Source organism: Cydia fagiglandana, chromosome Z, assembly GCF_963556715.1.
Source record: "Cydia fagiglandana chromosome Z, ilCydFagi1.1, whole genome shotgun sequence".
Taxonomy (NCBI): domain Eukaryota; kingdom Metazoa; phylum Arthropoda; class Insecta; order Lepidoptera; family Tortricidae; genus Cydia; species Cydia fagiglandana.
In genome coordinates this window covers 25,227,154-25,249,539 of record NC_085959.1, presented here as the reverse complement: position 1 = coordinate 25,249,539, position 22,386 = coordinate 25,227,154, and the positions used below count along the sequence as shown (strand labels likewise).

General features: G+C 38.7%; 1 protein-coding gene across 1 annotated transcript; it reads right to left on the bottom strand.

The window, feature by feature from the left end:
- Positions 1-700: 700 nt before the first annotated feature.
- On the bottom strand, positions 701-19,246 carry LOC134678271 (general transcription factor IIF subunit 1). Its single transcript, XM_063536754.1, has 12 exons — positions 18,996-19,246; positions 18,021-18,199; positions 8,147-8,281; positions 7,821-7,922; positions 7,589-7,657; positions 6,955-7,076; positions 6,137-6,256; positions 4,522-4,627; positions 4,256-4,321; positions 3,428-3,678; positions 3,111-3,234; positions 701-2,157 (listed from the first exon to the last, which is right to left on the bottom strand). Exons 1-12 carry the CDS (start codon positions 19,014-19,016, stop codon positions 1,950-1,952), a joined length of 1,503 nt encoding a protein of 500 aa, XP_063392824.1. The 5' UTR covers positions 19,017-19,246; the 3' UTR covers positions 701-1,949.
- Between the last annotated feature and the right edge of the window lie 3,140 nt (positions 19,247-22,386).

Genomic DNA, 22,386 nt, shown 5'->3' with positions numbered 1-22,386 from the left:
TTTCGAGCGTCGGCGTCTACAATTCTATGGCCGCTGCTCGACGCAACGTCGACGCAGCGTCGGCGCAACTGCGCAGCGACGTCATTTTCCATAGCGCTGACCAGACGCCGACAGATGCCGATGCTCGAAAGACGCTAGATGTGGGGGGGGGGGGGCTAATACTCCTAACTATACTTCGATAGACCTTATTACAAAAGGTATAAGGTTCACCTATGTACAATTGACAGCGTGGAAAATTAATTTTTGGACACATTTGAAAGTAATTACACGTTACAAATAATTGGCAAAGTTGGCTTCGATTTGTGCAGTATTTGGTCCAAAAAGCTACGCTATTTCACTATTTTTTTAAGTTTTATATTTATTTTCTCATGCCTCATATCTTAATATGTAGTTTTTATTCTTATTTCCCTGTTTGCTATTTTCAAATTCAATCCTTACATGTGACTGTCACCCGCCTATATACCTTATACATATTCAGTGGTGTATGATATATATACACATTCAGAAGTTATGGTTGAATAAATAGAGAAACTCACATACATACCAACATTAACCATGCAAATAATAGGTACCTACACTTATTTTATTCGGCAGTTGTGTGATAATATAGTCATGAAAATGCCCCAGCCGCCATTGACGAGCGGGTACCACCAACCATCATTCAGTAATACTAGTATGGCCGAAATAAAACAATGTAATAAACGTTGTAATAAATACATGTATTTGAAAATATCAATTACTTAGATCAATAATTTAGGACACATGCACTATGGTTATCCAATTCCGTCGTTAGCCAACAATAATGGAGGTGTAAAGTCCAAGATAAATTGATTCACTTTCTTTGTCAATCAAAATTGACCCTAATCACAGAGAAGATCCTATGGTCACTAAGCTTAGATAGGAGCGGCAGTATCTCGCCCGCACGATCGACTTCCCGTCCCACTCTAAGAAATACAGTTAGAAAATGACGAGTAATCTACCTCACGCGAGAGATACTGTCGCGGTGTTCGCTGAAACGGTACTCGTTTGCTATAGCATGCAGTTCAATTTTAATGAAGAGGTTCATTAACGAGCCGCTGTGTTTGAATGCCAGTGACCATTACTTTTATTACTTACTATCTATCTTGGCTAAATGATCCAAAGATAATCTTGGCGTCACTTTATTACTTACTACAACATATTTTTTACGCAGTTTTGTTTGTTTATTTTGTATTACTACATACTCATTGAAGTTAGTCTCATCCCTGGCGAGCTAGCCCGGCTACACCGTGGTTACAATACTATATGGAGAGCACTCATAATGGTCACTGTGTTGAAATTACCAGTTCCGAGGCCTGTATCGGATCCTTTCAGTGCTATGAGTGTTCCTCGAGTCTCTCGAACCATCAATTACATACTAACTTAATACTATATAAAAATAAACCGTATGTACATGATGACTACAAAACTGACGGCTTTTAATTTTATATGTATACATACAAGACGTCTATTGACGTGCTGACTTGTAGTTCAAATTAAAAAGCCAAATAAATATCTAATTTTCGGTGATAATTAGATCCATCCCAAACTAGCGTCTTTTGAGCGTCGGCGTCTAGTCAGCGCGATGGAAAATGGTGTCGCTGCGCAGTTACACCAACGTTGCGTCTACCTGCAGCCATACAGTAGACTAGCTAGACGCCAACGCACGGGGGACGCTAGCGAGAGGTGGCCCTAACTAAAGGGGCCCGCTGATTACCAGTCCGTCGGACGATATCAACCTGTTAGGTAAACGCCAAATTTGAGCTCCGAACGACTGTTCGAAATGCTCTGTGGCGAACTAGTAATCAGTGGGCCTCTTAACAGTTACTAGATGGCGCTGATACTGCTCCACATTTGAAAATTCTGCGAGTGGCATCCAGACGCAACCACGAGCGCAATCATTCTTACATTTACTATGAGTCATTAGCAAGTTAGTTGTTTTTGATACTTAAATACATCTTGCCGTTGATGTTCTGCTTGACCGGGTTGATGCGCTTGAGGATCTGCGTCATGGTCTCGAGCAGGCGCTCGGAGCTGACGCCGGTGAGCTTGGACTTGAACTTGGTGAGCAGCTCCGTGGTGGTCATGGGCTTGCGCGCCAGGTAGCGCCGCACCGCCTCCTCCGTCACGCCGCACTCGCTGACAACAAACTCACTAGTCACTCTCTACTCCTCTCTCACATACTTTCAGTACAATGCCGTATTAGCGAACAGGATTGTAAGGAGCACAGTTAAGTACCGTTAAAATTGGAACTGTCTAAACGCTGCCAAGGACACTAAAGGGAATCAATGACTTGGCAAAGTCATTGATCGCTCTTTAGTGGTGAGACCGGTATGTTGACTACCTCAATCTTTATCGATAGTTATTTCTGAAGCTGTATTTTTATTGTGCAATAAAGAGATGTGTGCAAAAAAGAGTACCGACAGTGTACTCGGTAGAAAATGTCATCATCATCATCTCAGCCTATATACGTCCCACTGCTGGGCACAGGCCTCCTCTCGAGCGCGAGAGGGCTTGGGCTATAGTCCCCACGCTAGCCCAATGCGGATTGGGGACTTCACATACACCTTTGCATTTCTTCGCAGATGTATGCAGGTTTCCTCACGATGTTTTCCTTCACCGAAAAGCGACTGGTAAATATCAAATGATATTTCGTACATAAGCTCCGAAAAACTCATTGGTACGAGCCGGGGTTTGAACCCGCGACCTCCGGATTGCAAGTCGCACGCTCTTACTGCTAGGCCACCAGCGCTCAAGTAGCGCTCAGTAGAAAATGTGAGTAACAAAAATTCAATTCCTCTTCTTTTATAAAAGTATACAGTTTTGGTTAATATATTTGAATTTTTTACGAAACTCTGCCAATGGACACCCTGCATAAGTTTCATGCTTAAAACAAGACACTCACATCTTCCTGTTGAGCCTGAGACCGCGATCAGATAAAACGAATTTTATTTAGTGCGGTTATAAATAACAACAATAACTAAGGTGAATGTTTTCATAAAACAAAACTAAATAATGTGGGACGCGGCGTTGTAACAAGGTTAGCAGTTTTCTTTATTAATATGATTTTGATTTTGGCAAAGTATACTCACGTGTAGGAAGGGTCGATCTTGGGCCGCTTGGCGGGCGGTGCGGCGGCGGCGGCGGCCGCAGCAGCCGCGGCCGCGGGCGCCGGCGAGCCCGAGCGAGACGTGCTGGCGCTGCCCGGCGCGCTCGCTGCCAGGGACACACAACTATGCTTTATGTAACTGTACTTCATGCCTTAAAAAATCACGTCAAAAACTATTTGACACAAAGTAATAATCTTCTGTTTATCACAAACGCTGTAAAGGGCTGCGTTCTTGCTGCTCATTGTTGCTGCATTTAGGGGCAGATAAAAAGAAAAGAGAAAGCAATGATATGCGGTCACCTGAGTGTGTTGTCGCGGCGGAGGCGGGCTCCTTGCGTTTCTTGGTCTTCTTGGGCGCGCCCTCCGCGTCGGTGTCCGAGTCGGAGCTGAACTCGCTGCTGGAGTCCTTCCTCTCGTCGGGCCTGGCGGGCTTCTTCTTGGTGAGCTTGCTGGCGCGCTCCTCGCCCTCGCGCGTCGGCTCGTCTTCCGGCTCCGACGCCTCCTTCTGCTCTTGCTCCTCCTCGCTGTCCTCGTCAGATGTCAGCAGCTTCCTGCACCGCATTATGCACATCAGACAACACCTACCTACTACCACACCGCGATATCTACGCGATCACTCGCCGGTTACCCATATCACACATAGGGACTAATCCACTCCGTTTTACAAATAAGGATAAGCCAACATTTTATGGACAGTCATAGGCAATGGAAAGCATCTACTTAATTCTCTTTGGTGCAGTCAACTGTAAAAATATGGGTGCACAAATCAACTTAAAAATATGTCTAAAGTGTCATTCTATGGAACCTGCTAAATATGTAAACAAATCGCCATACTGAAATCATTATTCAGTGACAGTTTCAATATGCCGCCATATTCAATATGGCGGTTTGTTTACATAGTTAGCAAGTTCTATAGAATGCCATTTTAAAAGCTCTTATGCCATCGAATTAAGAACTATGGTACATATTCTTGAGTAAGTTATCTACACCCATATTTTTACACTTGACTGTACGAGAAAAGGAAGACGGGTGGAACATAAATAGGCACCTTTAAAAGCTTTGTGAAAAATGTAGTCTTTCAGCAAAATACTGGCCCAAGTGAGGGATAAAATATAAAAAGCGTCTTGCCTGAGCGCGTCTTCTTCTGCGACGCCCTTGAGTTCTTTGTTCGCCTTCGCCTCGTGGTCTGTTTCACTGCAGATAATCAAATAAAACAGTATGTCCATAAGTAAATTCAGTAATCAGATATAGTCTGAATATCTCGTGTAAGTGAAAGGATACAATTTAACGACCTCCTAGCTTAGTCGGTAGTGACCGCGTCTACGAAGCTAGAGGTCTCGGGTCCGTTTAGAGTAATTAACTGGCGTGTTAACCATGTATGTATGTATATGCACCTGTCGGAGGAGTCGGAGATGTAGTCGCGCTCGCGGCCCTCCTCGTCGCCGTCGTCGCTCTCCTCGAACGCTTCGTCGTCCACCTTCTTCTTCTTCTTCACCGGTCCTGTTCAAATCATTCATTCACAATCACATTTATAGACCGACCGCTTAAATGAGTCCTCGCCTGCGCGGTACGTGGGCGACGGGGTAGGGCGATTAAAGGCCCATTTACATGGTGCGATTTTCTCGGCTCGAACGCACGATTATCGTAGCACGAGAAAAAATATAGTATCATGTAAACTAAACATACGATATCGTACTAGAAGGAGCGATAATCGCCTCGCCTTTGCTGATTGGATGTCTCCGTGTAAACAAAATTTTAATGCGAGAATCGCATTTCGGGATTTTCGGGTTCATATTTGTTGGTGTCCCAATTTTATGCGTTTTTTGGGACATTTAAAATGTTTTATTAATAGCCAAAACGCACATCAATATTTTCTTTTCATACAGTGTATTTTGTGATGTTTGACCATAGGTACTCTGAGGGGTGAATTATGTAGGTCATACTGAACAGCTTTTACTGTGGAGTGTGGAGCCAACCCCGAAATTGCGGAAACAAATTTGCTTGTTCCATAGAAAACATTGACGTATTATGACTCTTCGAAATTTATGACAACCTACCTACCTACCATGGAGTAGGTAAAAGTTCTTTTGTATGACCTACATATGTATTCACCCCTCAGAGTCTAGTCAGATATCAGATATCACAGAAACACCGTGTAGGTATAAATTATATGTTGTCGTTTCCCGGCACCTTATTTTTTCTTAAAAGCAACGTCACGTTACTTCAGCTAAGAGCCAATATTAAAATACTCGTAAATGCAACTTAAAATATATTAAAATTAAAAATAATGAGAGAAACAAGAAATGTTTACTAAGAATATTGACAGTATAGTGAAAAGATTAGTAACTAATCACGTAAGTTGACAGGTAAAACTCGTACGAAACGTGCGTGAAAATATGTCATACGAGAACCAGTTTAGACAAGTCGAGAAATCGTATACAAATATCTCCCTAGAACGCAGCTCCCCGTGTAAACTATTTCGCCTAGCGATAATCGCCATTCGAGTATCGCATGACATAATCGTAGGCGAGTTTTTATTTCCCGCATGAGTGTAAACATTTTTATTCGATAATCGCCTGACGATTATTGCATACGATAATGTCATACGATTTCTCGCCCCAAAACGTGCGAGAAACTCGCACCATGTAAATGGGCCTTAAGGGTGGCGGGGAAGGCAGGCGTGCGGCTCATTTAAGCGGTCGGTCTATAGAAATCAAGTGATCATTTAGAGCGGAACAAATTAGATCGTTAGAGGACCAAAATGTAATTCAATTTGTCATTATCATTTCTGTGAACTCACTCCTGATAAATTAACTATGGAACATATTAGGTTAAAGTTTTGAGCGCCATGGACATCTAACAATTATGTCATTATGTGGGTTAATATGGTCTTCTGTCTTATTTTAGTTTATAGTATAGTTCGCGATGTCGGCATGAAGAAAGAGACCTATACATTATACCTAGAGCGACAGGGTTAGGGTGAGAAATGCACACTGGTATCGCGTTTACCTTTTTTATTTGGTTTCTTCTTGGTGCCAGAGTCACTGTCATTGTCTTTTTCTGCAGCCTCAGAGCCGGAGGAATCATCGTCGGAATCGATCCATTCATCCATATCGGATATTTTTAACTCTGAAACGATTTAAAATTATATATGAGTTGGTGTACCCAGAAAATCCTTGCAGAAGACGCAATTGTTAGACAAAATGCGAGCTTTTGAAAAAATAAAGCCGCCTATTTCACACCCATAAAACGAAGTAAAACGGATCCCAGTAGCTATTGCAACAACCAGCTGCATAATCAATTATTATTATCAATCAATAGATTTTGGTTTGTTTACTTATGTCCTAAGCGGTACGGCAACATTCTGTAAATCTCTGGAATCATCCGCAATAACGACATTGGCGATGAAAATTTTATAGCTCGCTAGGTTGCACCGAAGATGTTCGCGACTATAGTTCCTTTTTTTAGCATTAGAGATTTAGAAATAAGGTAAACAATATTGATTTGATTTTTAATTGAAAAACACATATGAAAAATAAATTATGGCAAATATGTAACAATTATGAATCTAATACGATCATTTATATTATTCTGCTTTCATAATAGATACATTTTAAAAGACATGTCAAGATCGCTTACCTTCTTTCAAGTTCTTTCTAATGCAAAAAAACGAGCTATAGCAGGGTGGATAAGCTTAGACCAGATGTTATCATAATAGGTAGATAATCTGTAGCAATCGTAGCAGGTGAGTGTAGGCAGCTTAGCTCCATGGAGCTAGTGTCGCAGGCTGAGCGCACTCTGCTGCGCTTGTGCCGTAGTGTACACACCTTTCTTGGCCTTGGCGCCTTTAGTCTTCTTGTCGTCGGGGTCGTCGCCGTCGTCGGCCGCGTCGTCGCCGCGCATGCGCTTGCGGAACATTAGTGAAAAGTAGTTTATCACTTTGTTGCGTCTGAAATATACATTAAGTATTTCAACTATTTCATAACGCGGCTGTACAGAGATCATACAACAAAATTACGAGGCAACTGCCCTCAAGGTAGGTATCCCCAGGGTAGTCGAGGCAGAGGCAGACCGAGAAAGAGATGGCGGTACGATCTGGATTATTTCCAGTGGGATTGGCGGGATTTTGCTCAGCACAGGGAGGATTGGAAAGGGAGAGGGGAGGCCTTTGCCCAGGAGTGGGACACAAACATAGGCTAATAAAAATAAATGTCCTCAAGATTCTGTTCCGAAGGATAGCCTCGCGTACGAATGCAAAATAAATTTTCAATGCCTAAAAAATTATTACGCAATATTTACTCATGATTACTTTTTAATTATATGTAGAAGAAACATTTTTATTGTACGAAGTACTGTATAATCTGTGTAAATTTACTGTCACATTCAATTTGAGAAAGTTTCATCTGAAGCCTTAGCTGTTTATCATGTGTCTGCCTGTTTGTCCTGCTCCTCAGTACTCACCTTCCAAATTCCTGTTCGGCTTCTTCCGCTGACAAGGCTTTGTATCTTTGAATAGGTTGAAAGTTATACCTGTTAAAAAAACACAGGTTTTTTTTTAATCAAACATCCGTTCACATAAACCCTTAGGGAAATAAAAGTTGTCAAAGAAGGCATACCTTTTGAGAGGAAAAATAACTTTATCTTCAAGCATATTATTTAAAAGCGGGTTGGGGAATGGGGAATGCGCACTCACCACTCCTGCAACGGGTAGGCGTCGATGGCGGAGTCTGCGGCGTGCGTGAACACGTAGTAGGCGGCGTTCTCCGACACGCCACCCTCGCGGATGCCCTTGAACCTGCGCACACATCACACGACCAACCATTAGGACAGTGACGAGGCTCTATCATATTTTGGTTTATGACTTCGGGGTCAAAATAGACCCCCGAGGGGTTAAAGGCTTGAGCCGTGCATAGGTCATTTTAGTGCTTTCGACCTTAAATATAAACATTTGGACAAGAACCTTAAGAACTCTGAAATTTGAAATCACTGATATTTTCATGTGCTTATTGTGTAACGGACTTTTTTCCTGTTTTTCCTCCCACTTTCAGTATCCATGGTTGATCTTCAGGCTTGTATTTTCGAGAGATGATCCCGAACTTCTTACGGCGAGCTTCTTCACGAATGTCTCGCCCATACTCGGAGCCCGCGCCGAATCTGCAGATAAACATTTCAGCTAATGATATTGATTTTGTGATTATGAGTGTAAAATAGTCTATTAACCACAAATACAGACAGCTTCCAATAGGAATTACATTATCCCTTCTTTGCATGATTTTTTCCCCAATTCAACAGGTTGAAAGTTTTAAATATTTAGGCAGCTTAATTACCAGGGACTCCAGGTGCACACCAGACTTCGTTGCAAGGATTGCTATGGCAAAAAAAGCTTACAGCCAAAAGAAACAACTACTGAAATCCCGTTTGTCATGTAGAAGCAAGAAGCTACTGATTATGGTGTACATCTGGAGTATAGCCCTATATGGAAGTGAAACGTGGACAATGACCCTAAGAGATAGAAAGAGAATGGAAGCATGATTGAAATGTGGTGCTGGAGGCGTATGGAAGGCATTAGTTGGAGAGACAAGATAACGAATGAGGAGGTGCTAAGAAGAGTGAATGATAGGAGAGCTATCCTGAACACCATCGAAAATAGACGCGGAAAAATGATTGGACACTTAATACGACACGACCACTTCTTTAAAACTATCCTGGAGGGGCGGATAAGACACAAGCGGGGACGAGGAAAACCCAGACGCAGCTTTTTGGAGCAAGTGAAAGAAAAAGTGGGGGTCGTGTCGTACCAAAAAGTCAAAGAGCTGGCGCAGGATAGGGAAAGCTGGAAGATACTCCACCGACAAGAGAATACCTCTTAAGTTAATGATGATGATGCATGATTTTTTATTTATTTTTGAAATAAATCAGGATAATATTAGTTGACCTCCACATTACAGTAAAAATGTTAAAAAAAAACATGTAAGGTAAGATTTACGAAATATGTGTATTTTTTAATATGATGGAAATTTCCATCACTATGCAAACTCTGACCTTAAGCGTAGTACGTAGGTACTAAATAAAATAAACAGTTTTGATGTAATTATTTTTATTTATTTTATACGAGAGTTACAAAATATTTATTCTATGTGATATTTCAGGAAACAGTTATTATTTTTTTAAGACAACGATACTTATTGCACGAAACTGTAGTATAACCCTTGTATGAAGCGTATTAGCATTCGCCATACTTTACGAGTGAAGTTGTTGCATAATGATGAAAATTTCCATCACATATTTTCGAGTTACTTTATGTTCCAATTTCGAAAATGTATGCACACAAAGTAACATAATATTAATTTACATACCTGATACACATTAATTATTCCGCAAATATCAATATTTTCGCAGTACTATCGTTCAAAATACAGAATACAAGGTCAACAGTTTTCGTAAATGGCGCGAAACGGCGACCCCGCGAATAAAAAATTGAAATGTAAAAATTCGGTTTATTTATTTTATTACCACTACGTTCAATTTCACGCTGTAATGTTGTTGAAACATGACAGTCTTAAAAATAAATATCAATCACCTCCGAAAGCACCTTTATTTCATAGGACAATGTTATGATGGAAATATCCATCACCATGCAAAGAAGGGTTATATCAGAACTTGGCTGGCTGGCTTGGCTTGGTATTTACGAATGTTGCTATGTATTTTTTATATCACTATATGATGTCACTGTGAATGTTTGTAAGGTCAATATAGCTAATTCCGTCATAGGGGCTATAACGTCCACAAGCGTATATTCAATTGTAGGAAAAAATCCATTTGCTTTCGATTGCTGAAACTAGAACCTTTAAAGTTAGAGTTGGTGAAACCAAGTCACGGCAACGAGAGATACACAGTGGAGTACCACAGGGTTCAGTTTTGGGCCCCGTGCTTTACATACTATATACAGTTGACCTGCCGCGTCGCCTAAAATGCAGTATTAGTACTTTTGCGGATGACACCAAGTTATTTGCTAACCCACTCGTAGATTACAGCCATCTACAAGATGATCTGAATGCATTAGCAAGCTGGTCTAAAGAATGGCTAATCAATCTGAATTCTGCCAAATGTACTATACTTCACATAGGAAATCGGAACCCCCGCCTAACTTACAACTTGGATGGCACTCCACTAACGGCTGTAAAAACACAAACTGACCTAGGCGTTAAGATCTCAGAGGATCTAAAGTGGGAAGAGCACATCTCTACAATGGTAAAGAAAGCCAGAAGCCTGATTTACCTCATTAGAAAAGCTTTCAAAACCTTGACACCAGAAATGATGTTAAAAATTTACAAAACCTATGTCAGACCCATACTGGAATATGCTTTTCAAGCCTGGAGTCCTTACTTTGCCAAGGACATAGATATGCTGGAGAAGGTTCAACGGAGTTTCACAAAACTACCAAGGCAACTTAAGAACAAGCCGTATGAGGAGAGACTGAAGGAACTGAAGCTCACTACTCTTAAGCACCGCAGAGAACGTGGAGACCTAATAGAAACATACAAAATACTGTCTGGGCACTATGACCTCAAGGATTTTCATGAGATGTTCAAGCGCAACAACAACACCCGTCTGAGAGGTCATCACTTAAAGTTAGAAAGGCATAGGTCCCACAGTAACCCATACAAACACTTTCTGAGCAACCGAGTAGTGAGGGCTTGGAACAAACTCCCCGAAGATGTGGTTTCAGCACAAAATGTGAACCAATTTAAAAATAAATTAGACAGACACATCAATACATCTACTTGTCAACGATAACTATTAATGATTACTGGATACAGGCAATATCAGTTGTCACAACTGCCTGCCTGCTTACCAGAGGCGTAACTAGGGGGGGGTTGGAGGGGGCACGTGCCCCGGGCGCCGTCCAAGGGGGGGGCGCCAAAATGGGCAAAATACCTCGCTTAGAAAATGGACCAGCCAAAATGTAGGACACAGCCAAATTTTTTTTTCGCGACTTGCTCAGTAGGTGTAATCCCAAAATCTCCCTGGCAAGGAAAATGCAGTTATTTTTTAGCCAACCTGTATACAGGATGGTCCAAACCTTGATGTCCAAAAATTTTTTTTAGTATCGTCGTCGTGGGTTATCAGAATATATATACCCCATGATTAGCCGATTTTTCGTAGTTTACGAGTTTAACTTTTAACTTTTGTTAAGAAATTCCGGGGTGAAGCTTTGCTTTGCTTTTATGTCTTCTAATACATGTTCGTGGTATTTTAGACTGGTCATATTTTTCATAAAAACGATTTCGACTGGCAAAGCATATTACTTTTTGGCAACCGGGTTTTTTAACCTAATTAGACCCCGCTGAATCCGAATTTGCCGGTTGCTTGATCGAATTCTTGACCGGAAGTGAGATATTTGACATTAAAGGTCCCTTTTTTTCGTTTTTCGTAAATAACTCTTAAACGGTGGCGCATAGCAAAAAATGTTCTATTACATAAGTAATCTGCATAAAATTACCTACAAGAAACATTCAGTATAATTTTTCGCTAGGATCAATATTCAAAGAGATTTCAACGCGGGAAATTTAATTATAATCACTTCTAAGGTCCCGTTTTTTAGGTTTTCGTAAATAACTCATAAACGGTGGCCAATATCAAAAAATGTTGTTAGACTTTAATAATCTACACAAAATTTTGAATAAAAAAGATTCAGTACACTTTTCGCAGGGATCAATATTTAAAAAGATAATAAAGAGGGAAAGTTAATTATAATAAATTCTAAGGTTCCTTGTTTTTATTTTTTCGTCAATAATTTGAAAAGTATGACTCATAGCAAAAAAAATCTTATACATAAATAATAAACGTAAAATTTTCTACAAGAAACATGTAGAACACTTTTCGCTGGGATCAATATTTAAAAAGACAAAGCAGCGGGTAAGTTAATTATAATCAATTTTAAAGTCCCTTTTTAGTTTTTTGTAAATAACTCGTAAATGGTGTCCCATAGCAAAATAGGTTTTTAATAACAAATTATCAACATAAAATTTCCTCCAAAAAACATCTGGAACACTTTTCTCTAGGATCAATATTTCAAGCGATATTAAAGGAAGAAAGTTAATTACAATCAGTTCACAGGTCACTTGTTTTTAGAGTTTCGTAAATAACTTGTAAACGGTGGCCCGTTGCAAAACAATATTCTACATAAATACTAAACATAAAATTGTCCACAAAAAAGGTTCTGTACACTTTTTTGCTACGATCGATATTCAAAGAGGTATTAAAGGGGGGTAAGTTAATTATAATCAATTTTCAGGTCCCTATTTTTAGGTTTTCGTAAATGACTCGTAAAATAAGGCTCATAGCAAAATAAGGTCTTATAGGTCAAGAAATGAATGCTCAAAAAACGTTGTAGAGGGAAATGCTAGGAACACAATTTTTGACTCCGTAACTTTGTTTGGACTAGTTAGGAGGTGAACATATCAAAAGTCCCCGGCTTTAGCCCCGCTGCTGGGGGGTAGAGGGGGGTAAGAAGGTCGAATTTTTCGGTTTTTCATTGATATCTTGGAAACTTTGCGTCTTAGCGACATGACTACTAAGACAAACCGAAAGCTGATAAAATTAGTTACAAGTTTTATCCTGTCAAGTTTTTCGATATCATGAATAGTTTTTGAGATACCCGCTCTTGAAAGTTTATTTAGGGATTTTAATTTTATCTTGATATCTACGTCAGTGAAGCTGTTAGGCCATGTTTGGTATCATTTTCGTATAAATCGGGGGTGCTGAATTCATTTATGGTATCACATTGACAAAATTACGAAGTAAAACCAAAATTTAAAAATAAATATTTTTTTAAATCCCTCTTCACGCTTAAACCGCTGAACCAATTTCGTTGAAATTTGGTATAGAAATAGTTTAAATCTCGACACATGACATAGGATAGTTTTTATAACCAAAAGCATCTTTTGAGGGTGTGAAAAGTGGGGTGGAAGTTTGTATGGGGAGTCAATAACCGCTGAACCGGTTTAGATGAAATTTAGGACGGAATACATCTGTGATTTAGATGAAAGTGATACCAAACATGACTTCAAACCTTACCTTGAGCAGTATTAACCTCAGGAATTCAGTTTCGTCGACGAAGTTGAATTCCCCCCATACTCCATTTCACAACTTTAAAGGATGATTATTGAGATAAAAAGTATCTTATGTCCTGTCTTGGGACTCGAAATATCTGTATACCAAATTTCAATTAAATCGGTTGAGCGGTTTAAGCGTGAAGAGGAATTAAAAAAAAAAAGGTATTTGTTTAAAGTTTATATGTTTTTTCTTAGGAATGGTGTCAATGTGATACCAAAACTGAATTCAGCACTCCCGATTTATACGAAAATGATACCAAACACGGTCTAGCAGCGTCACTAATGTAGATATCAAGATAAAATTTAAAGCCCTAAATAAACTTTCAAGAGCGGATATCTCAAAAACTATTCAAGATATCGAAAAACTTGTCTGAATAAAACTTGTAACAAATTTTATCAGCTTTTGGTTTGTCTTAGTAGTCATGTCGCTAAGATGCAAAATTTCCAAGATATAAGTGAAAAGCCGAAAAATGAGACCTTCTTTCCCCCCTCTACCCCCCAGCACCCGGGCTACGGCCGGGGACTTTTGATATGTTCACCTCCTAACTAGTCCAAACAAAGTTACGTAGTCAAAAATTGTGTTCCTAGCATTTCCCTCTATAACTTCTTATTGCTTGGCCTATTAATGTTCTTGTAAATAAATAATCGATATAAAATTTTCTACGAAAAACATATGGAACACTTTTCTCTTTTTAGGGTTCCGTACCTCAAAATGAAAATAAACCGGCCAAGCGCGAGTCGGACTCGCGTTGCAAGGGTTCCGTACATTACCCAATTTTTAACAATGTATTTTGTATATGTGAAACGCGAGTTTAAAAAACCTGTCGGGATTGGTTCAAACACTAAGTAATGCCCGACTCGCGCTTGACTGCATAATTCTAAAATTTTAGACCCAATCGTTTCGGAGATAAAGCCCCTCCCCCCAAAATAAAACATTAAAATACAAAAAATTACCATCGGGGGCATGGTCTGGCCTTTATCTCCGAAACTACTGGGTCTACATTTTTAAAATAAAATAAAATAAAATAGTTCCTTACCTATATAGACGAAAACCTAAAAATAGGGACCTGGAAATTGAATATAATTAACTTACCCCCTTTAATACCTCTTTAAATATTGATCGTAGCGAAAAAGTGTACAGAACCTTTTTTGTGGACAATTTTATGTTTAGTATTTATGTAGAATATTGTTTTGCAACGGGCCACCGTTTACGAGTTATTTACGAAAAACTAAAAAAAAGTGACCTGTGAACTGATTGTAATTAACTTTCTTCTCTTAATATCGCTTGAAATATTGATCCTAGAGAAAAGTGTTCTAGATGTTTTTTGGAGGAAATTTTATGTTGATAATTTGTTATTAAAAACCTATTTTGCTATGGGACACCATTTACGAGTTATTTACAAAAAACTAAAAAGGGACTTTAAAATTGATTATAATTAACTTACCCGCTGCTTTGTCTTTTTAAATATTGATCCTAGCGAAAAGTGTTCTTAATGTTTCTTGTAGAAAATTTTACGTTTATTATTTATGTATAAGATTTTTTTTGCTATGAGTCATCCATTTCAAATTATTAACGAAAAAATAAAAACAAGGAACCTTAGAATTTATTATAATTAACTTTCCCTCTTTATTATCTTTTTAAATATTGATCCCTGCGAAAAGTGTACTGAATCTTTTTTATTCAAAATTTTGTGTAGATTATTAAAGTCTAACAACATTTTTTGATATTGGCCACCGTTTATGAGTTATTTACGAAAACCTAAAAAACGGGACCTTAGAAGTGATTATAATTAAATTTCCCGCGTTGAAATCTCTTTGAATATTGATCCTAGCGAAAAATTGTACTGAATCTTTCTTGTAGGCAATTTTATGTAAATTACTTATGTAATAGAACATTTTTTGCTATGCGCCAACGTTTAAGAGTTATTTACGAAAAACGAAAAAAAGGGACCTTTAATGTCAAATATCTCACTTCCGGTCAAGATTTCGATCGAGCAACCGGCAAATTCGGATTCAGCAGGGTCTAATTAGGTTAAAAAACCCGGTTGCCAAAAAGTAATATGATTTGCCAGTCGCATCAAGAAGGAGAGCGATTTTGAATATTTTTGTCTAGTCTATTTGCACATATAACATGAAATAGCGATGGGGAAGTGACACCATAAAATAATAGTAGAAATAACAAAAGAGGACTTTTTTAATGAATTACTAATTTGGAAGCTTTCCACCTCAGTTCCTTTGACCGGCGACTCTGAAAAATTAGGACTATTAAGTATCACTTTTTTGACCTTTTAAAAAAACTTAGGGTCTAGCAGTTTCTAAAATAACAAAAAGTCCTTGAAATCGCTTGTATTTTATCATTATTTATTTTTTATTTATTTAGGTAAGGGCAACATCTAAGCTTGAACTCAGCTCAACTCAGCCAAGTGAGGATGCTGTTGTTTTAGCAACTGCGCCGTTGGTCAAGGATTATGTTACAAAAAGAAACAATAAAGTTCAATAGTTTTTTTTTAAATTAAATCTTCACCCCAGAATTTCTTAACAAACGTTAAAAGTAATAAAAATCATAATTCGAAAACTACGAAACGTCGGCTAACGTACATATTCTGATAGCCCACAGCGTGAGAAATTTAAAAAAAATATGGACGTCAAGGTTTGGACCACCCTGTATAAGACATGCCGTGATAACATCGCTCGTTCTGTGATACTAGAATGTCGTGAAAAACCTGTGTCAGGTTTCGATGTGGGATCGGGACAATCTAGTCCAATTCAATCCCACCAAGACTCAATTTTGCGCGTTTAGGGCTAAGAAAACCTCATTTTTCAAGGCACAAGCCTTCCCATGTCAGGGAGTATTGGGAGCCTCGGTGTTGAGATCTCCATCAGTGACGTCCAATAATTTCGTAGCCACCTTGCTGGGTAGGCTGCGCTCGTATCCAAAAAAAAACTCGGTGTGCTCAATAAAGGGAGGCGATACTTTACTCTGGGGTAGACAGATCCCATTTATTGAGTACTGCTGTCACCTTTGGGCAGGAGCATCTGGATGCCACCTTGGACCCTTCAAATCAGTCCAAAGGCGCGCTGTACCTGTGAATAGTCTACGATCCCAAACTCACAAGCGATATTGAACCTTTAAGTTTGTCTCTCCGCAACCCTTTTCCTGCTCCACATTAACGACATGCTGCAACCCAGCATTGTAGGTTATGCAGATGACAGTACGGTTGTTGAGAGATATTTGGCTAGTGCAGGGGACAGCAGGGAGGATATACGTTCACAGAGAGAGGCCATGGTTGAGCGAATGAACTTGACCCTTAGTCTCGTTTCCCAGTGGGGTGATGACAATCTGGTCACGTTCAATGCCTCCAAAACGCAGGCGTGTCTATTTTCCGCAAAACGGAGTCCATTCGACCTGACTCCTTCTTTCCGGGGTGCATCTGTACCTATTACCGACAGCCTGGAACTCCTCGGCATGGAGCTGAGTTCAGTCCTCGGCTTCGGCAGCTTCATTGAGTCTAAAGCACAAACTGCGGCCAGAAAGCTGGGCGTCCTAAATAAGGTGAAGCGATACTTCACACCTGGACAGCTTCTAACACTTTACAAAGCTCAAGTCCGGTCGTGTATGGAGTATTGCAGCCACCTGTGGGATGGCTCAGCTAAATACCAACTCGCCGCTTTGGACTCAGTGGAGCGCAGAGCCAGGAGGATGATTGGCGACAAGAAGCTAACGGCTAAGCTTCAGACTTTGGCCCATCGGCGGAAAGTCGCCAGCCTGTCGGTATTCTACAGGTTGCACTTCGGGGAATGTGCCCAAGAGCTACACGAGCTCATTCCACCGTCCCCATTTTACCATCGGACTTTTAGACGCACGGCCGGTTTCCATCCTTACTTGGTAGATATTCCGCCAATTCGCACGAAGCGCTTTGCTTCTACTTTCCTTATGCGCACTGCCAAGGAGTGGAATTCCTTGCCGGCGTCTATATTTCCGTGCTCTTATAACCCGGCAACCTTCAAATCAAGAGTGAACAGGCACCTTCTGGGCGAGCTCGCTCCATCGTAGGCCACGTCTACGCCTCGGCTAGTCTGTGGCCATGAGTAAACCCATGCATAATAAAAAAAAAAAAATAATAAGTCTAAGGAGATCTCCAAAAAATAAGTGTATAAGTTTTAAAATGGTCGGCAACGCGCATGTGACCGCGGACCATCAGGTGGGTCGTAAGCTTGTTAGCCACTGATGTACTAAAAACACTTTTTTGTCTCAATTAAAAGTAAACTGTAAGTAATAAGTAAAAAAGTAACTCTTTCGTTAGTTCATTTCGTTTGGGGGGGAGGGGGGGGCGCAAATTTGGTGCCTGCCCCGGGCGCCATATCCTCTAGCTACGCCTCTGCTGCTTACACAATAATAATAATAATAAACGCAATCACTGCTTTGTCTACGAAATTACCAATGTCCTTAGTTGTTTAAGAAAAACGCTAGGGGATAGAATAGTCCCTATGATGGAATTAGCCTCATTGATCTTGTTTACTTGTGTAATATTTTGAATTTCTGAGAACACATACATGGAACATGTACAAACCAATGAATGAAAAAGACAATGTTTATATGGAGAAAAATATAATTTTATGTTGTGTTAACATGGTACATAATACAAAAAAAACATACAACCGAATTGATACCCTCCTCCTTTTGAGATTTGGAAGTCGGTTAAAAAGGGTTAATCTTTAAGCTACAGTTCAACCTGAGACTAAAGGAGATATGTCACAATGAACCATGAACTTACTTGGGCATATCTTCATCTAATCCTTTGAACTCCTTGATGTTGTTCTCCCTCTCCATCTTGACTTGAGTCCATTTCGCAAAGTCTACATTCAGTGTGGCGTTAAAACGCATCACATGATGTTTCTTTTTCACATTCTTTGGGACTCGAATTTTAAACTCTTGCACAGCTGGTGACGCCTGCTGAAAATTAATACTCTCATTCTGTCTCTTTCTGTTGCAGTAAAACCCAGCTGTGTTTTAGGTTGCTTCTAATTTTACAATTAAACTACCACAACATACAATATTTAATTTGGTTTTATTCAATACACCATAGCCAAGAATGGTACATGTTATTCATAGCCGAGGTTGTTGACGCTATGAGAATTTGCCACACAAAGGGATAAACTGATACACAAGCTTGCATGAAAAAATACCACCAGATTCACTGCCTAATAAAAATTGCACATTTCTTTTTTAATGGCTTTCCTCTCTTGTTTTGGCAGGAGGGATTTTGCCAATGACAAATTGCACATTGTAGTTAAAGTAAAAAATACAATACAAGAACTATTTATTGTTTTTACAACAGACAATAATTCACCTTTTATTGATAAAGAAAACAATTCAAACATACACTGTTTGAACATGCGTGATGCAGTAGACTGCATACACTACAATACTAGTTTTGTTGGACTATCCACAACCTTTGGGTTAAATTAATATATCCAAATGGTTATTTCCGTACACGGCGGGAAGAAGTTGATATCTGTCGGGAAAAAATTTAAGAAATTTGAACCTTATGTGATTTAATTTTAAGTTCAAATTTCTTCGGTAGAATATCTCGAGTTATCAACTTTATCCCGCCGTGTACGGATTTATTTTATGTGAACTAGCGCAATCAAAGGTGATTTAAAATGTTCGTGGCAGGTACACATTGGAGGTACGAGTACATCAGGATTAAATACAATTATTACCTCACTTATACTAATTATACTCTTACCGAGGTTCCTGGTGTAGTCATTTTGCAGTACAATTATTTTATATCATCAAAATAATATAATAATCTGTGAAGTGTCTTGTCATAGGAATTTTTGAGGCGCCGATTACTGTTAATCTAAATTCACGACGCTGACCGACTAATGTAACAGAGTAGTTCTGTAATATTAGTATATTTTATTAGAATAAGAAATAGTTACTCAAGGGTTGAGAAGGAATATTAAATATGAAATACAACATGACGCGGTACCAACGAGGCACCAGCCCATCGACACCCCATACTTTGATAATTTAAGAACGTACTTGTTACCAACATTGAGGCATAGAAATAATCTTATCGAATTAAAATGACTGCTGTTGCATTTTGGTGGCACATACCATACTTGCTTTTAACATAGACGTATTATACTTACTTTTCTTTAGGTTGGTATGATTGGTAGTAAAACGTCAAACGTCATTTGAATTGTCGTGAACGTGTTAATACGTGGTTATTTTTTATTGTAATTTTGGTAAAATTACTTTAGCTGTTATTTAAATGGGAACCAAATCTTTAAGGAAATGTGAAGTTTGTAGTGGGTGTGTAAGAAGCCTAACTACTGGCGTATTTTTGGCCAGATTTCCGCTTGATCCGAACAGGTCGGTAAACTGATGTTTGTGTGCAATATTTTAATTTTTTACTTTGAGTCGTTAACAGTTACTTATTTAATTAGTTTGAATTAGTTTTATTCGTGTACAATCCATGATTAAAACGAAAATATTTTGTGCATAAAGTATTTTTAAGTAAAAAACTAAGTAACCTATGACACGAATAGTGTACGACCAATTTATCGATAATCTCTTTATTTCAGATGTCGATTATGGGCAAAGCTGAGGAAAAGGAAATGAGGATTTGGCGTATTTATTTACCTATTCAAAAGCTGAATGGAAGCAAGTTTATTTGTGGAAATCATTCTCCATCCAGTGCCTTTAATAAAAAGGGACCAGATTAAAAAGGAATGCGCGCGAATTCAGCATATTGTCATATGCCTACTTGAATAATAAACTATGTTATTTTTATCATGTAAAATAAAATTGTTTATATAATGTTCTTTTATTTTATTAATCCACGTGATTCTCAAAATGTACTGTTACAGTAGTACAGTAGGTAAATACAGCAGCACGTATCGCACATTTATCGATATCGATAAACAGTAGGTACTGGAAGTGTCGAGCCCTAGCGTTGTTTTTTTTTGTGTTGGTAGTATTGTGTGTGGTTTTTTTTTAACAATTATGGACTGGATGCGAGATCTTTAAGCCTGTATTTGGTGTGTTAGCATATGTACGTTCATAATTCGGTTCAACGATTGTTCGAGAGTGCCGACTCTTAAAACGTAGTGATTATATGCTCTTTGCGAGGCACACTGCAAAGTGCAAAGCAAAGAGCATATAATCACTACGTTTTAAGAGTCGGCACTCTCGAACAATCCTCGAACCGAATTATGAACGTACATATCCCAACACACCAAATACAGGCTTAAAGATCTCGCATCCAGGCCATAATTGTTAAAAAAAGAAAAACCACACAATACTACCAACACAAAAAAAAACAACGCTAGGGCTCGACACTTCCAGTACCTACTGTTTATCGATATCGATAAATGTGCGATAACTGCTGCTGTATTTACCTACTGTACTACCTATTAATAAAATAAAAGAACATTATATACATATATAAACAATTTTATTTTACATGATAAAAATAACATAGTTTATTATTCAAGTAGGCATATTACAATATGCTGAATTCGCGCGCATTCTTTTTTAATCTGGTCCCTTTTTATTGAAGGCACTGGATGGAGAATGATTACCACAAATGAACTTGTTTCCATTCAGCTTTTGAATAGGTAAATAAATACGCCAAATCCTCATTTCCTTTTCCTCAGCTTTGCCCATAATCGACATCTGAAATAAAGAGATTATCGATAAAATTGGTCGTACACTATTCGTGTCATAGGTTACTTAGTTTTTTACTTAAAAATACTTTATTCACAAAATATTTTCGTTTTAATCATGGATTGTACACGACTAAAACTAATTAAATTAGTAACTGTTAACGACTCAAAGTAAAAAATGAAAATATTGCATACAAACATCAGTTTACCGACCTGTTCGGATCAAGTTGGAAATTTGGCCAAAAATGCGTCAGTAGTTAGTCTTCTTACACACCCACTACAAACTTCACATTTCCTTAAAGATTTGGCCCCTATTTAAATAACAGCTAAAGTTATTTTACCAATTACAATAAAAAATAACCACGTATTTCCACGTTCACGACAATTCAAATGACGTTTGACGTTTTACTACCAATCATACCAACCTAAAGAAAAGTAAGTATAATACGTCTATGTTAAAAGCAAGTATGGTATGTGCCACCAAAATGCAACAGCAGTCATTTTAATTCGATAAGATTATTTCTATGCCTCAATGTTGGTAACAAGGGCTTTCATAATTTATCAAAGTATGGGGTGTCGATGGGCTGGTGCAAAGAAATTTGCCAATAAATGACAGGTCACTGTCATGTCAGTGTCAACTGACGCCAATGACATTTGAAAGCCGTAACAGACTACCGCACCGCAACCTTTATGCAGTGCGAACGTGCGTTTAAGGACGCAGCTGTAGTTAAAGCGAGAAAGAGATATTTTGACCAAGGCCCCTACGTTTATTGTTCTATTTGACGGCGCAGCAACTAGTATCATTTCTCTCTCCTCGCTCTTTTAAAATGCCATTTGTCAAAAAAGGACAACCATACTGCTGACAAGGTGAACTTCAAATCAAGTGTTGCCTTTTTTGATGCATCCAGGCTGTGAATGTGTGCGTAAAAGCGTGTGTGTGTGTTCTTTTAGGGATGTGAAAAGTCGATTTTAATCATGTTATATATCGATAAACGCTACACAGCGGAACGAAATAGCTATTAATTGAAGCTTCAATATCTTCGTTAAACATATACATAATTGAAATGCTAATGAATAATAAATATATTAGAATATAATAAAATATTTCAATTATTGCGGAACACATATCTTAGTAGGTATTTATGTATTTTAATTAAATATCTGAAGTTTCCCTTGGTTACCTGCTGGGGCGTGACGATAAAATTGTGATCTGATAACCACAATAAAGAATAAAAGCGTTTTTGTTCATTTTAGATATCGTCAAACCTTTGAAGTAAAATTAAAATTGTAAGAAATGTCGATAGTTTATCGATATGACTTTATCGACATGGCTGCAGCAAGGTGGTGTTAAATTGTTAATCGTACACTAAACAAAAGTGGCAACAGTGACAGCTCGCTGAGACACCGTCTATATATATATTATGTCTATGGTTTGTTGTCTTGATTTGACACTTAAATAACCTA

Bases quoted from the DNA above. Each gene is read 5' to 3' on its own strand.
- LOC134678271 (XM_063536754.1), bottom strand. From the start codon at position 19,016: ATGACTACACCAGGAACCTCG. The intron at 8,282-18,020 runs GTAAGTTCATGG...GTTTATCTGCAG, and splicing joins TTAGATGAAGATATGCCCAA to ATTCGGCGCGGGCTCCGAGT. The intron at 2,158-3,110 runs GTGAGTATACTT...GTTTGTTGTCAG, and splicing joins AAGATCGACCCTTCCTACAC to CGAGTGCGGCGTGACGGAGG.